This window comes from Sebastes fasciatus, chromosome 13 (assembly GCF_043250625.1).
Source record: "Sebastes fasciatus isolate fSebFas1 chromosome 13, fSebFas1.pri, whole genome shotgun sequence".
NCBI classification, from domain to species: domain Eukaryota; kingdom Metazoa; phylum Chordata; class Actinopteri; order Perciformes; family Sebastidae; genus Sebastes; species Sebastes fasciatus.
The window spans coordinates 13,196,459-13,213,784 of record NC_133807.1 but is presented as its reverse complement, the minus strand read 5'-3'; the positions used below and the strand labels follow the sequence as shown (position 1 = coordinate 13,213,784).

The following is a 17,326-nucleotide window of genomic DNA, read 5'->3' as shown; positions in this document are numbered from 1 at the left end:
GCCATTTTCTTTTAAATGACCACAGAAAACAGTTCAATGTCCGTTCTACTCCTATTCTATTTCTATGGTCTTTCATTATGATGACATAATCAGTACTATTGTACTCCTTGGGACGAGTAAACTGAACTTCATGTCTAAAATTGGTGGAGTGCCCCTTTAGCACTAGAAGTATATTTACACATTGTATATTGTTGAAAAATTAAAAAAAGTCCAACAAAAACGGTCCACTTAATTACTTCTTGTTTTGGAGCTCTCAACCATATGACATGGTCTTCATTAAACATTCCATTCTCATCCATGTTGGCTTAAAAGTTGAGCTTGACGGCTCATTCTTGACATTGCTGTTTACAATAGCTCAACTTTTTTCGAACACCTTTTTAAAAAAAAAAAATCCTAAAAAAGCTTAAAACATCTACAGTTGCAAGAAAAAGTTAATTTCTGGTAAATGGTCATTGCCTTCATCATGCGTCACTAGACCTTAAAATCTCCGTGCTTGTGTTGTGTGGTTCTCCGCCACATGGGTGTGCTGTTTGATATCACATTTCACAATGTCAGGTAATACTGCCTGGTGCTTTCTGTTAACCTCCCATCAAGGCTCGATTATCAAGCAGGCAACGGCTGTCCTGGGTCCTCAGGACTCCGAGTCCCTGACAGCTTCCAGCTTACTTTGTGTCAACTGGTTTGTGGTTATTTATTTGGAAGTTTGATTGGGAATATGCAACATTAAGGCACAATACAAACTGACACGATAAGGACCTTATGGTGGGTTTCTGTGTGTCATAATCTAGTTTTAAAACCTTAATTATTTCAGTATTGTGCATTTATTTTGCATATTCCTAAATTAACTGGTGTTTAATCCAATCACCACATTGCATCCCAACATACAATCTGCATATTTATGTCCATGTCTCACATTAATTGTGACCTTCCAGAGCAATTATAACAAAATATTTATAACAAAGATTAGTTTGCTGATTTCCAAGAAATTGCCCTTCAGAGACACTGGGGAGACACATTTGTTGCGTTTGATCATGGCCGCGATGTGAATGTGTGACTCAGACACAGTGACTCACAGCCCAGAAAGCAACAGAGACTAACGTTTTTTACTCTCACTGCTGTGCTGATGCACAACCCACTCCTCTGTTTACACCAGCAGATCTGCCCATTAAAAAAAGAACCATATGGGGCTTATGTGGGCGTTCACAGGGCAGATACAAGTTCTATATCACAGATTGCATCCTTTCCTTCAAGAAAAGTTTGAGGTTTTCCTCAAGGCCTCTAACATCTGATAGAGTTGTTTGATCTTCTTGCAGAAACAGGGGTGAGCCCGTGGTCATTGCACTGCATGAAAAATCCAGTTTGTCTGTGGTAACTGCAATTAAATGTCTTTCATGATCTTCTGAGTGATGGTTTGTGTGCATGGTGCCTCCGTGGTTGCTACGCTACTGTATGAAGACAAATGCATGTAATGACCTATCACGGAAATTTTAGTATGATGTTTATCATTATAATTATCATTATTGTAGGCTATTTTGTTGAGTTAATGCCTCTTGGTGAGGGCTCCAAATGCACTTTAAATACCCTTTAAAGCTTCAGTAGGCAGAATGTTTTTGGCATCATTGGGTAAAAAATCCATAATAACCTTTTAGCATATTGTAATTCAAGTGGTCTGAGAGAAAACTAGACTTCTGCACCTCTTCATGGCTCTGTTTTCAGACTTAAAAAATCTAGCCGTGACAGGAGACTTTGGCCAATCACAGGTCATTTTAGAGAGAGAGAGAGAGAGAGAGCGTTCCTATTGGCTGTTCATTCAACGGAAGCAGCTGTCAATCACTCGCAAACTCATTTTCTCATTTTACAGCTGAACAGTACATTACAAGATGTTTCTGAACACATTTGAGGCGAGAAATAGGCATTACAGTAACAGAACATTGATTCATATTTGATCAGCGCTGCCTAGTTTGATCGTTTGATCGGAGTCTGCGAGTGATTGACAGCTGCTCAGAGACGGCAAGGCTCCAGCTCGGCTCTGATTGGTTGTTTTCCTCCGGTCTGTGAAATCTTACAGATGCCATTAGGAGCACCGGAGGACACCGAGGCACATGATTGTTTTTCAGATTACATGTCCCATGCACTACTGTCAGAATATAGTCACAGTTTTAAAATAATAACTTTAATAACTTACTAACTTTAATAAAAAATAACTTTTTAAAAACATATTTGAAACATATCACAGAGTTAATACTATCAGTAAAAATCTGTATTAATATTGATATGTAAGTCATTATTAGAGTGATTAATACAAATAAAAAACAGCAAAACAGCTGCTTTAGTAATAGCTTTCTAATGTGGAGGCCAGCATGTGGACACTTCCAGTGAATACTTCCAAAATAAAGTGACCAAACTGATGCAATCACAAATGAACTAACAGAAATAATCATATTTATTGTTCTGTAGGGGGTCACACTGGTAACTCCACATTCTCAGTGGGAATAATACAGATGTTTATATTGATTATAATTATTTAGAGATATAAATAAGAGAATTCATAACCATGTTATTGGAAACGTCAATACTAGGCCTACCTGACATGCCACACTGGAAATGTCTGTGTCGCTTTCATCCAATAGGTTTAAATGTCACAGACATGGCATCATCGCTGTCAATTTGATAAATATCAACTGGAAACATAAACTGATTCTGTGTAATTCAGAAGCTGGTCTGTCAAGATCTATTTCTTCTGCAGAAATTGAATCAATTGAACCACAGTCCTTTGCTGTGAGACACATGCTGGATATCTAACTGAAATAGCCTACCACTCATATACAGTATTTTTTTATTATTTCAGATAAAAGCCTCTATGTTCAATCCTTTAAAGCTAGGGTTGGTAATCTTAAGAAACTAGCAAGAGTATGCTACATGTTCAAGAGTAGGCTAGCTAATCGAAAAACCAGCCCAGTGTTGCCAACTCTTTTCCAATGAAAGTAGCTCGTAGCACCAGCTCCAAAAGTCCCTAAATCAAGTGAGACAGTCGCCACGTTGGCAACACTGACAGTCCGTCACTCAAGGTCTCCCTACAAAACCACTCCCCTAAAATTGTCCTTATGAACGTAAACAACAAACATGGCTATTGTTAGCACTCACATCTGTCAAGCTAGCAGCTTGTGGAAGACTCTGATGACGAGCAATGAGTGCACAGGCAGTGTGCAGGCAGGCATTCAAATGAAATGATTGGACGGATAATTACAGTCCTGTGACAGCCAAAGATACCAGATTATTGGCTGGACCGCAGAGGGTTTTTTGAGGGGGCGTGTCATCGGTTCCACTCACCTGCATGAGTGATCGCCTTGCTTCCCAGCATTGGAAGCTTCCTCTGCCACTAGACATTAGGCCCTAGGCATCTGATTGGATGAATGCAAAGAACATCAAAATACGTTCTTTTCTCGTGGGCTGCAGCTCCCAGCTTTCAAACCGGAACCAACATGGCGGCTTTGGAAACTTTCTTCTCTTATATCATGAAAATAGAAAATAGTTCTCGGGAGTTTTCCAGAGGAGGCAAGTTGCGCCGGATGCCCCTGATTTGCATAAAGTAGACCTCAACTTTATGCAAATGAGGAGTGGCCCCGTCTCTCGAATCACGCCGCCATGCTACATTGCACGGCTGCTTACATAGACAATGAATTGGAAACGTGGAAAGCCATGGTGGATTTGACATTATAGATATGACTAGTGACTATTTGTGTAACAATTTAGCCACAAATTCACAGACTGACCATACACAGTCCAGCCATATACTCGGTTTTGACCGTGTCTTGTCCTTTTTTTGTCAGAGCATTTTATTTATAGATTGCTGTCGGGATGTAATGACATTTTCAACAAATATAACAAAAAAGAAAATTACCAACCCTAGCTTTAATTTCTCACTGTTACACCCCAGCGACGTTCTAATTCTCCAGAATATCCAGGTAATATTCCAGGATGGTCATGTGACGGACAGTTGTATAAGAAATTTGGATTTCAAATGACTTGAATTCAACCATGCAGCCATGATAAGACATTAGCATATTTTACACTGCTGGCAGAAAAGTAATATGTTAGACATCACAACTCCTCAGTGTGAAACGTATCAGATGTGTGAAAAAAGTCTGATGTCTGTCTGTGCATTCGTTCCCATCACCTTTCACCGTCTTTGCCATTTCTATCTTCTTTCCCCTCCATTTCAACCTTTTATCACTCTGTTTTTGTTCCCTCTCGTAGCTCTCAGTGCTGATATGCTGACATGTACTCACACAAACATCTCTCAATTTCTTTCCCTGGAGACAACTGCCAGGAGAACACAATATAAACTGCTGGAGGGCTAACATACAGCTCCTAATATATGCTACATTACATGTAGTATCATAAAGTGTATGCTCCAAGACTGAGCCTGGGATTATTAAAAGCTTTCACAAGAAGTTAGAGTCAAAGCTGAAAAAAGAAAGCACAAAGTCTTTAATTGGCAGAGCATGCTATCACCTTTCCAGGGACCGTTAAATGTCTCAGCCAACGCTGCAGCCAAGAACAAGCAGCTTTTTCCCTCAAGCATCCAATTAGAGCCGGTTGGCAGTAACTTGTCTATATTCACAGTGTGTAGCCCCCTGATCAGTCTTCTCAGCCTGCAAATTAAATACAGTGGAGAGCGGTGCAGGTCTGTTAATCTGCAGCCAGCTGTGACGGGCCTTTATCAGCTGGACACAAAGGACCGAGCTTTCACCCAGAAGACTGGAGTTTTGCATCCTGTGTGAAACTAACAATGTGTAGTTGTCTTTGTGTTCGCAGTTATTTTAACCCAAAACACAATGTTTTTCCCTAAACTTAACTGTTTTTTTGCCTAAACCTAAAGAAGTTGTAGTTTTGTTGCGTAAACCTAGAAAAGTTGTAGTTTCGTTGCCTAAACCTAAAGAAGCCTTTTTGTTTGTGTTCAAAACGTGACGTTTCATTTAGTTTTAACAACATGTTAGAACGTGTTACTTTTACGTTTCACTTTCACTTTCACAACGTAATAGGCCCCTAACGCCTATTTTATGGCCTTATACCAGTCAAATCTGGTGCAGCAAGTGAATATTGAAGAAAGGGAAAAACATTTCAATCAGGTCCTTGATTTCTACTAAAACTGAGTATTCTTCAGACAAAATGCTCCATCAGACAATTAAAGATGATCTTGCTATTGGGGGTGCTTCACCTCTAAGTCTGCTGTATGACTCATCTATGGCTGCAGTGTGTGTGTGTGTGTGTGTGTGTGTGTGTGTGTGTGTGTGTGTGTGTGAATGAGAGGTGAAGGCAGCTGAGGTAAGTTATGTGGAACTGAAACCATCTGGTTTTCTCCTCACCACAGTGAACAATAATAACCCCTGACCACCACCACCACCTCCACCACACACACATACCACCATTTCATCCCGTTGTCATGACAGTAACACACAGGATGGCGGCAGGATGCTCTTTGGAGTAGGAAGTCCCGGCTTCCACTTGTCCCTGGTGACAAGTTGAGATATTGTCGAACATTAAATCAGAAGTCAAACACCACCTGAGATCTTGAGTAGAATTAAGGAGATCAGTCGTTGGCAAATAAATTATATGGCCAAATACATGTTACAAGAATCTTCAATAATTCTTGTGTAAAATTCAAATAACTGCAAAATTATGAATATAGCATATATTCATTAAATAAACAATGGATTGTATGGACTCTAATGTAGCCCACTTAAGAAGGTATAGGTTCCAATGACCTACTAATGGTTAAGACAAAAGTGCTGAGTACCCTGAAAAAGTAGGAGCGATAGAACTGTTTTTTTATAACAGCATTGCAAAGATGACATGTCACACAAAATAATCAACACGTTCTCATCCCAACTCGCCACATACTGACGCTTTGTAAGACCCTCGGCGTCCTTTTTCAGTTACAGTAAACATGCTTAATGTTGTGAATTAAACAAAATCACTTGCTTAGGTTTAGGCAACAAAACCATTATAGTTAGGTTTAGGAAAAAACAACATGGTTGGGCTTAAAATTACTACGTTTTTACAGTGAAAATGTGACGTGACGTTGTGAACACGAGACCCAAACAAACAGCTGCTAGTAAAGTGAAAGTGAAACGTAACGCACAGGACACAGACAGCAGTCTTACTATTGCTGCGGATGGGTTCACATTGTAGTTAATGGAAAGCCCGGTGCGTCTTATACCGGCGCTAAAGGATGCCTTGTGCGGCTGTATTGAATGCCATTAGGCGTGACAAAGCATCTGTATTTGATGCCCTGGGAATGAGAACGAGCTGAAATAATGGTAGATTATAGATGGGCCTACTTTTTTGTTTTTTGGACCATATAAGTGAAAATCTTTTTTACAAAACACAGACTGTAAGGCATTTTACTTAATGACTTATTACATCCGGTTCAGACAAAGATTTTGGTTTAAATTGTGGCCTGCTGAGTAACTGTAACAATCAAATATACAATATTTACAGCAGGAAAACCTTCTGCAAAAATCGGCATCACTTTTGTTCAACTCTGTTTACATCTAATGACCAACAGAAAGCACAAAGTTTTCTGCATTTTTATTTTATTCATAAAATTGTCATCTTACATTACCTCAATAAACTGCATCTGTCCTCCAATGTACTGCTACTGCCAAATGGACCAATTTATGGACCAAACATTTAACTGAATAATGAGAATAGACTTTAAAGAGGACCTATTATGCTCATTTTCAGGTCCATACTTGTATTTTGGGTTTCTACTAGAACATGTTTACATGCTTTAAAGTTCAAAAAACGCTTTACTTTTCTCATACCGGCTGTGCTGCAGCACCTCTTTTCACACTTAGTCTGAAGCGCTCTGCAAGGCAATTCAGGCAGTTCAGGAGCAGTGTTTCTGTGGGGGAGAGTAACTCCCTTTGGCGTGGACTTTGGGCTTTGTAACTTTGCAGACATTTTACATGCACAAAAACTATATAACCGAATAAAGGAAAGGAAAAAAGCACACAAGCATAATAGGTCCTCTTTAAAAAACCCGGATTAATCAATAATGAAAGTAATCACTAGCTGCAGTCCTAACAATGTTATTATAATATTTCGCTACAGAACTACAGCAAGTGTAGTTTGTTCCCTCAATGACGTCTCTTACAGCATCTAATACATTACAAACAGATAGTCAGAGCAGCCATAATAATATCTAATTACCTTAATTGGACAGAAAACATTATTATATCTATAAGCCAGCCAGCTTCCCCTCTGCAAGACATATAAACGCAGTATTTCACAGTAGCAAATCACATAATATATTATAATACACGTCGCTTACATTATGCATACAAGCATATGAAGATTAATGAGGATAATCTTTCTTAGTAGGGCACACACACACACACACACACACAAGCACACACACACACACGTAGAGGCAGTTTTGGTTGTGCTACATGATGGAGCAGGTGAAGCCGCAGCAGTCTTTCAGTAGTGTGAGTCCAGTTTTAGTGAGAAATGGCGAGGATGTCTGCTGGGATTTGGACACCACCTTTTGATCCACCAAAGCACCTGATTGAAAAGGAGACGTGACAGCAAACTCTTATTCACCACAGCATGTTCACACTCTCATCCTCTACATCTTCACTTCCTAAAATGAAAAGTTTGACATTTTGGAGAATATGCTTCTTTACTTTTCTTGCTTAGAGTAAGATAACACTTATGTAGGTCATATACAGGCATCGGTACTACATTGAGACTGTTTCATAACCAGTTAAAAGTTCCTCACAGTAACTTTAAACTAAGTTGCTGGCCGTAACTTTAGCATATAGAATAAGCTTATTTCTCAAATTGTTGAAATTTTCCTTTAACATTTTCAGAAATCAAAACTCCATTCAGCAATAGCGAATATCAGTAATTAACTATTTTTTAAGCTTAGCTCAAGGAGTTTTTGTAGGATTAAACAACACTTCCTGTTACCACCAGTACCCCAGGTGTCACCGAATCAACCAGGAGAGACATCTTAAGGATTATGACTCAATAATTCTGATGCATTTTGACTGATGCAGTCATCCAGAGCGATTTAGGGATTAGGGGTTGTAGCAGAACAGTTCTGCACGGTGTCTGGATCAGACATCATCCTTGTTTGGGGCCGTAGCCTACAGCTGGTTCAACTACCAGAAAAAAGTCTCAACACCTAACACCTTCATCCTCTGGCACACAAGACTCATATAAGTGGAGAGAAACGGTGGCTGTAAAGATAACTTTTAATTGGAAGCCTCCGCATGACAGCCTCGTGGTTAGACTCACCTTTTGGAGCCAATGTCTTGGGAAATTTGGACTGTAAGAAGGCTGCCATTTCTCCGTCTTCCTCTCTTTCCCTGTGGAGGAGAATAAGTTTTTTTTTATTTGTCAAATATGTGGCTCTAAGATTTTTTAATCACGTTAAATGTCACTGCGCTGCATTTGAGAGAAAACCAAGACTACAGGCTGGACTGACAAATCCACAGGAGATGAGTTTAATCTACTGTGCATGGTGTGAATCCACCGCTGCATCGGCACACAATCCTGTTCTAAATCTACTTTCACATACATATTGACTAATGAAGGAAGATGGCCTCTCACATCCCTGTAATCTCTTTCTGAGACCAATCAAAATGTCACTCAAAGAGATTCTTCTTCTGCTTATCGGTGGCGACAGCTAATTTAGCACCACAAAGAAAACATCTGAGTGACGGTGCGGTTATTATTCAGTGTAAATATACAGAGAGGATGCACGGATCACAAAGAAACAGAGCTATGAAGATCAGACCATTTTAAAAAACTGTCTGGATCAATAGTCTGAGATGGTGCAAATAAGTATATGTCAGTTTGTTTTAACAATAGGTATTGAGTAAGGAACTTTCCTTAGTGGAAACATCACTTGCAAGACCTGCTAAAAGCAAATTGAAAAGTTTAATTTTTACAAACTCAATCTCACCATAATCTGAAGATCCAGACCTTTAGAACTGCTCACCTTTGCCTTAATGAAACTCATTGTGTTGTAAACCAACAGCACTGTAATGTCTGCTGCGCCTGAGAAAAACATCACTAAGTCAAAGTCTTTTCAACCGATTGACTCAATAACCTCACCTCAGCCGTTCAAACTCCACATCATCCACCAGGAAGTCTCTGGTCTCCACCAGCTTGTTGATCTGCTGCAGCAGCTCTTCTTCCTTCTCCCTGTCCTCCTTGGACTTGTCCTTGTCTGTTCAACAGTCACATTACAAGCCTTACAAAAAATACAGCAACAAGTGTTACAATACTAAACTATTATATACATTTTGTTTTGTATAAAACAGCAGTAAACAAACCAATGAGTGACGTCACGGTGACTACGTCCACTTCTTATATACAGTCCATGTGTATATAGCCAGAAATTACGTGTTACACTGATTAATTGCACACAGAATTGAACAAGACTAGTCTCTACTTATCTCTTTAGTTAACACCACAACCTTCTTCTACACTAGAACTGTCATCTAAACTTAATGAACAGAGGAATGTGAGTCTATCTATCTGAACATTTTCAGACAGAAAACATATCATATAACTAGAATTCAAGTGGAAAAGGGGAAACCTTGAGTCGATCACTGTTATTTGAAGTCTGTACAGTTTGTAGTGACAAGAACACCAGCTTATTCTGTTGTTGTGTTGAATTCCCTCCAGTCCCAATCTCAGAGGTAATTGCTGGTCATAAAATCACATTGCTACAGTTGGCTGACGTCTTTTCAATAGTAATACAGCAAATAAGAACTGTATGTGCCGCACCTTAAAGCAGCAGTGGGTAGAATTGGAAAAAAAATATTTTTATAAAACGGTCACTATATCCTGACAGTAGTGCATGAGACAGGTAATCGGAAAAAAATAATGTGCCTCTGTGTCCTCCGGTGCTTCTAATGGCATCTGCAAGATTTCAGGAAAACAACCAATCAGAGCCAAGCTGGAGTCTACCGTCTTTGAGCAGCTGTCAATCACTCGCAACCTCCGATCAAACGGTCAAACTAGGCAGCGCTGATCAAATATGAATCAATATCCTGTTTCTGTAATGCCTATTTCTCACATAAAATGTTTTCAGAAACATCTTGTAGTGTACTGTTTAGCTGTAAAATTATAAAGTTTGTGACCCGGCCGCCATGTTGAGATCAGTTGAGGAAATACCAAGCACCAGCCTTGGCCAAGGCTAAACAGTGCACTACAAGTTGTTTCTGAAAACATTTGAGGCGAGAAATAGGCATTTCAGTAACAGAATATTGATTCATATTTGATCAGCGCCGCCTAGTTTGACCGTTTGATCCAAGTTCGCGAGTGATTGACAGCTGCCTCCGTTGAATGAACAGCCAATAGGAATGCTCTCTCTCTGAAATGACCTGTGATTGGCCAAAGTCTCCCCAAAGCCTGAAAACAGAGCCATGATGAGGTACAGAAGTATAGTTTTCTCTCAGAACACTTGAATTACAATATGCTGAAAGGTTATTATGGAATATTTGCCCAATGATGCCAAAAACATTCTGCCTAATGCCGCTTTAAGTGAAATGCCTGCAGATTAATTAAGATGGGACAAACAACACACAGTAAGACAGTGACTGCTTTTTAGTTTACCTGGAATTGAGACGAGTTTCTGCAGCTCCGTCTTCAGCCTTGTGATTTCTTTGCAGAGCTGAATGTCGTCCATCCTGAGTGGAAAACAAACAAATTATGAATATATATTTTGCAGGCAAGCAAGTGATGTCAGTGTATAAAAGTAGACTTCAACTAGACTTTCAAAAGCTCTATAAACAAACATAGAATGGATTTTATATAATGGCAGTAAAGCAATATCCTTCCCAACTTTACATCCAAACATCAGTGTGAAATTGTAGGAGCTTATCAAACAGAAAAACACTGGACTCAGATGACAGCGAGGTCTGTGAGTTTATTAGCTGGAATAACACCGCGACGCTGCCCTCTGTGAATGAATCACACCTGACACTATCAGATCTCATTTCGCCGTCTGACTCTGACGCAGATTTCAAAACATCAGGGGCCGGTCACACAAGTGTTTGTGTCTGTGTCTCTCTGTGTGTTGGCTGCTATTACAGTGATGACAAAAAGAGGAAAATGACTGTATTACATAGACAGTATGTAGGCTACTTGAGCTGTCGGTTTAATAAAATAGGTTTCACTTCAGTGTACTTCAGCACTATATATTTCAGTGTGACTCATATGCTGCCACTCAGGGGTGTTTATTCAAAATGTGTTTGCATGAGAGTCGTCTTGTTTATGACGCAGTCAGCCTAAATAATGGTGCTGCATCCACTGCAGGAAGCAGGATTTCAGAAGAAAAACAAGACATGCTAGAAGCTCTGTGACAATGCTAACATGCTGATGTTTGGCAGGTATAATGCAGCTTAGAGTGTATGCAGGCTAGCATTTGCTAATTAATAATTATTACAATGAACATCTGTACCAACTTTCATGGCCATAGTTATGAAGACATTACAGTCTGGACCAAAGTGGTGGACTGACCGACCATCACAACGAGACTGCCACCCCAAGAGCCATGTTGCTAGTAACACTAAAGACATTCATCATTTTAAAACAATGAAAGATACATAAATATGAATCCAAATATTAAATGCTGAATACTAACAGGAATAGTTTGAGAGAGCGGACAGTGTTTACCGGACGTTGGAACTGGAGGGTCGGCGCTACGCATCCACGGCAACAGTACCATCAGTCGAGACAGCGTTATCACCTATCAGCTGTAACCGCCGTATAGGAGCAGGGCAGAGCGGCGGCCATGAGCTAGCCAGAGGGGCACGCTCACATGCACAAACATGAAATCTATTCTTTTGTTATTATACTGTTTGTCTTGCACCAACAAAGCCAAAGAAATCTCCTAGTGTATACCTCTTAAACCTGGCAATAAACACCATTCTGATTCTGATTCTGATTCTGATGAACTAATAGGCACGTGGGGCCAGCGGTCGTGTCTGGAAGGTATCCTGCAAATTGCGAAAACTTGCAAAAACTATCTTAACCATAACCATTCAAGGTCAATGCCTAACCTTAACCATGTTGCGAGAGTTTTGCAATTTGCGCGTTACCTTCTAACCACGACCGCGGCCAGCCCAGCTATGTCAACAAAGCATGGAGAAGCTCTGATTACAACACACACAGAGGGAGATTGACTTCATTCTCTGCTCAGGTAGATATTACTCCTCTATATCTTTATTTACATAGCAAATGTTTGCTGCTATATTAATGCTCTGGATATCGTATAGAGCACCTTTAATAAAATAACTGATTACAGATTTTTCAAATTCAACCTCAGCTGTACAGAAATGTAAAAGTAATTTGTTTTCAGAAGGTACAAATTTGTTGTTTCAACAAATCTCCCCACCAGGGTTGAGCTTCACTTACTGCCTGTTTCGCAGTTGATATAATACATGTCAACACATGGGAGAACAATCTATCATTGGGAGTGGGATTGTGCATCACTTTTCACCCTGCGGATGCGGGTGAACATGTTGGGATGGAAGTGAAAACATGATGTGAAGCTCATACGTCTCATCATGAACCACCAACACTTTGAAGGCTCGCACAGCAAAACAAAACGCCAAGCATAAGTTGTTATTCTCTGTTTCATCATATGGCCACAGTGCTGGTCGCTGCTCTCAGTGCCCGTTCCACCACTTCCATCCTCATGTGTCAAAATAATGAGGAAGGTCTCGAAAGAAAACGAGTGAAATAATTAAAAGTAAGGATGAGAGAGAAACGGAGTAAAGGGCATCTTTTAAGATCTGAAACAAAATGTGTGTGTGCTGTAGTCTGCTAAGACGTTAAATAGCACTGCTGTTTTCTTCACACACTTGTTGCCATCATGCACATGGCTGCTCTGGGGTTGGTGGCTGACAGTCACGGTGCATCATCTCTTGTTCATGAGGGGCTGCTAACAGTGTCTTGGTGCATTCAAATCCCTGAACTGCAGAGCTTTACTGTATGTGTCGGTGTAGAGGACCAAACAGTGACATGATAAAAGAGAAGCATGTATTATCATCTTGGATCATCACTCTGTGTCAGTATCTTTTGTTTGTGTCTATGTTATTTACTGAACATGAGAACTCCGATTGAAGAAGCAGATCTTACATGTATCTCAGCTCTGATTCCCTCCGTACCAGGATGTCTCTTATCCGCTCAATCTTGCACAGCTCTCCTTCGATGTCCTCGATTGTGATCGTGGAGTCAGCCATCGAAATTACATCCTCCGCTGAAAGATAGGCAAGACCAAACATGTTTATTTGGTTCTCATCATGGGATTAAGAGTTTTAAAGACTTTATGTGTGACGGCCATCATCGAACAAATGACAAAAGCATCAAAATGAAGCACATTCTGTCAACTACAATCCACAAATTTATTGTGAAATTCAGCTGAAATTGAGGCTGGCAACTCCTTCTATCATGTAACATTATAGCCCAGTCACACAGCAGTTTGTGTAATAGTCACGAAATTGATTTGTGTACATTGACACGAATTTCACGTTTTTTGTGATAGTCAGCATGAAATCGATTTGTATGTAATCCATGTAATTGTGAGCCAGGAAGTATAAAGAGCGGTGAATGCCCAGTAGGGGGGAGGTTGGGGTGGATGTGTGGGTCAAAAAACACCGGACTTTTGTCCAGGAGACTGATGTTCGTGTCCCATGTGAAACCACAAGTCAAAGTTAATTTATTTGTCACGTACCTTCTGTACCTAAGTTACGGCACTGCCGGGGTCATTTTATCCCAAACCACGATCTTTTCCTAAACCTAACTAAGTAGTTTGTTGCCTAATCCTAACCAAGTCAATCTTTTCTTAATCCTAATTTAGTAGTTTTGTTGCCTAATCATAACCAAGTTGATCTTTTCCTAAACCTAACTAAGTAGTTTGTTGCCTAATCCTAACCAAGTCAATCTTTTCTTAATCCTAATTTAGTAGTTTTGTTGCCTAATCGTAACCAAGTTGATCTTTTCCTAAACCTAACTAAGTAGTTTGTTGCCTAAGCCTAACCAAGTTGATCTTTTCCTAAACCTAACTAAGTAGTTTGTTGCCTAAGCCTAACCAAGTTGATCTTTTCCTCAGCCTAACTGAGTAGATTTATTTTATTTTTATTTTTTATTATTATTTATTTTAAATGTTGAACTATTGCTTTACAATGTTTTTGCTAGATAAAGTCTGCTTTTTGTGACATTATTCTAACTTTGTTAGCACAGTAATTTGGCAGTTCTGGGTTATTCTGAGCAAAGTGAAAATGAAACATAGTTGCTGTCCTAATTAATTGCAATCATTATGTCCAATAAACCACCCGTCTCAGTTATCAAGGTTCTCAAGAGACTCTGGAGACTCATGAAGGAAAACTTAATGTGAATAAATTAAATATCCAGAAGCAAACAAAGAAAGCGCATGCATTTATGAATGACACAGTAAAACCTGCAATGATCCTAGTTCAGCTCTTAACATTAAATGTGCCCTGGATCAAATTCACCACCCTGCTCTGATCTGATCCGAGCTCTCTGGATACTTCCTCCCCCTCCAGTACTTCTTCAAGCATCACTGAGTAGCTCCAACGCTGCCTCCCCCTGCAGCCTCCTACTCCTCACCCGGAGCGATGAGTCATCCAGCAGAGCTTGGATCGGCTTTTAATTAGCTGACCTTGTGTGAAAAGACGATCATACACACTGGATCACTGGGGATATCAGGGCTGCTCAAACACTCAATGTCTCCAAACCCACACTGGTGATACCACAACTCTATTCATCTGCATATGCATGCCCACACATGAATTATCAGCGAATAACAATGAATAATAAATCACTTTAATTATATTTGCTATATAACAGGTTTGTGGAAATGCACTTGTTTACTGTTCCTCTTGCTTCTTAAAGCTTGCATATCATTTCAGTAGAATGCAGTTGTAGTAATAATGTCACACCATTAAGGCACATTTAAAGTCAACCATATGCTATATAAAGCAACACAAGTGTGCCTGTGTGTGTTATGTTGCACACATGGTATTACAGAGAAGACAATGGTAAAATGGGTATAACAGAGAACTAAGAACATGAGCCTTGAGGAACACCAAATATAAAATCTCACTATCAAGATAAAAATATACGTTAGGTGTCTCCATAACATGGATGGATAACTGAAACGGGGCTACCGGACAAGTGTCAGGGGCCCCGATGGCCTTCACCTGCATATCATTCAAAGAGACATGTACCGATGACGAAGAGATGCAAAATGACCACAAAGAAACAGAAAACAACTACGAAGAGACACAAACGACCAACAAAAGACACAAAATGACTTCAAAGAAAAACACAAAATGACTTCAAAGAGACAAAACTACCAAAAAAGACACACAATTACCAAAAAGAAACAAAACAACTACAAAGAGACAAAAGCCAACTACAAAGAGACAAAAGCCAACTACAAAGAGGCACAAAATGACCAAAAAAGACACAAAATAATATACAAAGAGACACAAGATGACTACAAAGGGACACAAAACAAACAAAAGACACAAAATTACCCTTAAGGAAACACAAAACAACTACAAAGAGACAAAATATGACTAAGAGACACAAAACGACCACAAAGAGATGCAAAACAACAACAACAACAAAAGAGGCAAAACCACCAAAAAGTTTGTCTTGCTCAGGTGGTGGGGCCGTTTGCATGTCCCATTAAAGCTAAAACTATTAACCGATTAACTGGTTTGTTGATCACCAGAAAAATAATCTGCAACTATTTTGACAATCAATTAATTGTTTCAGTTATTTGTCAAGCAAAAATGCTAAAAACATTCTGTAGTTTCAGCTTCCAAATATGAGGATAACCTGCTGTTCGTTGCCTTATGTGACAGTAAACTGAATATCTGTATGTTGGACTATTGGTTGGAAAAAAACAAGCTATTTGATGACGTCACGTGACAAAATGATGACACATTTTTTCACTATTTTCTGCCTTTGTATAGCAGTTGTAGCCATTTTTCTTTTATAACCATCAACACAATTCATGAATATTCTTGGAAACTTTACAGACCTTTTTTCCCTCAGTATCTTTATATTTATTTATATGATTCTAAAGCAAGAAAAATAAAAAGATGACATAACTGGAGGAGTTTTATTTTTGGCAGTGTGGAAGAAGGCTCTTATATAGATGTACATGTAGGAAAAATATAGGAGCAAACTTATGGTCCCTATATGAAAATATTCCAGGAAAACATAATTGAACTGTTGAATTAAAAAATTAAACATGTTCTCCTGCAGAAAATACTTCCCCTCCACACCAAACTAGAAATATTGAGTCTACTGAAGTCTAAGTTCCTCCATTGACCCCCTTCAGGATGTCTAAAACCCTGCTGAAAGATAACTTTACCATTCTCACAGTGAGAATCTGCAGGGACCTGAAGCTTTCATTCTCTCTGCTCAAAGTTGGTGCAATGGACACATGTCCTCCTCTCGCTGATCACTTCATACACTAAGTCTATCTAAACATGCATCCAGAGAAATTCAAACACAAAACATGTGCACTAAACACTCACCTGGATTCTCCTTCCCTTCGTCCACCTGCGTCTTGTCCAGAGAGCCGTACTGCTTAGAGGATCTTCTCTCTTTGTCCATATTGTTAAAAAACACTCCCCTTCTCAGACACTCGTGAAAAGAAAGGGTTGTGCAGGGTGTAAATGTATATTAAAAGGTATCGGCTAGGTCCATGCAGCGCTGCTGTGACGTTGTGAGGGAATATAACGGGAGGAGAGCTGCCAACAGATGCTGAACAGACTCCTACAGAGGTGGATGTCAGACAGTACAGAGGAGCTGAGGCAGCTGGTCTCTGCTGCAGGGAGACACCTGCTGGTTCACCAGCACTATGACACACAGCAGCAGCTACTACTAGTAAAGTCTACTGCATTCACAACTTGATTTAATGACAAAGAAACACAAAACGACTATAAAGAAACACAAAACGACCAAAAAAAGGACAAAAATAACCTCAAGGACACACAAAACAACTACAAAGAGACAAAAGACGACTACAAAGAGACCCAAAACAACTGAAAAAGACACAAAATTAACCTCAAAGAAACACAAAACAACTAGAGACACAAAACAACTACAAAAGACAAAATTAACCTCAAAGAAACATAAAATAACTATAAAGACACACAAAACTACCAATAAGGCACAAAATTACCCTCAAGGAAACTACAAAGAGACAAAAGATGACTACAAAGAGACACAAAAGACCAAAAAATTAATTATA

At 39.5% G+C, this 17,326-nt stretch overlaps 1 protein-coding gene across 1 annotated transcript; it reads right to left on the bottom strand.

Annotated features, from left to right (window-relative positions):
• Positions 1-5,850: 5,850 nt before the first annotated feature.
• Positions 5,851-16,874, bottom strand: LOC141780375 (bMERB domain-containing protein 1). The gene is made up of 6 exons (XM_074655567.1): positions 16,608-16,874; positions 13,171-13,291; positions 10,642-10,715; positions 9,133-9,247; positions 8,311-8,381; positions 5,851-7,572 (listed from the first exon to the last, which is right to left on the bottom strand). The coding sequence occupies exons 1-6, from the start codon at positions 16,684-16,686 to the stop codon at positions 7,454-7,456; spliced, it is 579 nt and encodes a 192-aa protein (XP_074511668.1). The 5' UTR covers positions 16,687-16,874; the 3' UTR covers positions 5,851-7,453.
• Between the last annotated feature and the right edge of the window lie 452 nt (positions 16,875-17,326).

What these genes read in the sequence shown, in the direction of transcription:
- LOC141780375 (XM_074655567.1), bottom strand. Translation starts at nt 16,686, where the DNA reads ATGGACAAAGAGAGAAGATCCTCTAAGCAGTACGGCTCTCTGGACAAG. An exon ending in GTGGAGTTTGAACGGCTGAG is followed by an intron (nt 8,382 to 9,132) that starts GTGAGGTTATTG and finishes TCTCCTCCACAG; the next exon opens with GGAAAGAGAGGAAGACGGAG. An exon ending in CAAGACATTGGCTCCAAAAG is followed by an intron (nt 7,573 to 8,310) that starts GTGAGTCTAACC and finishes CTTTTCAATCAG; the next exon opens with GTGCTTTGGTGGATCAAAAG.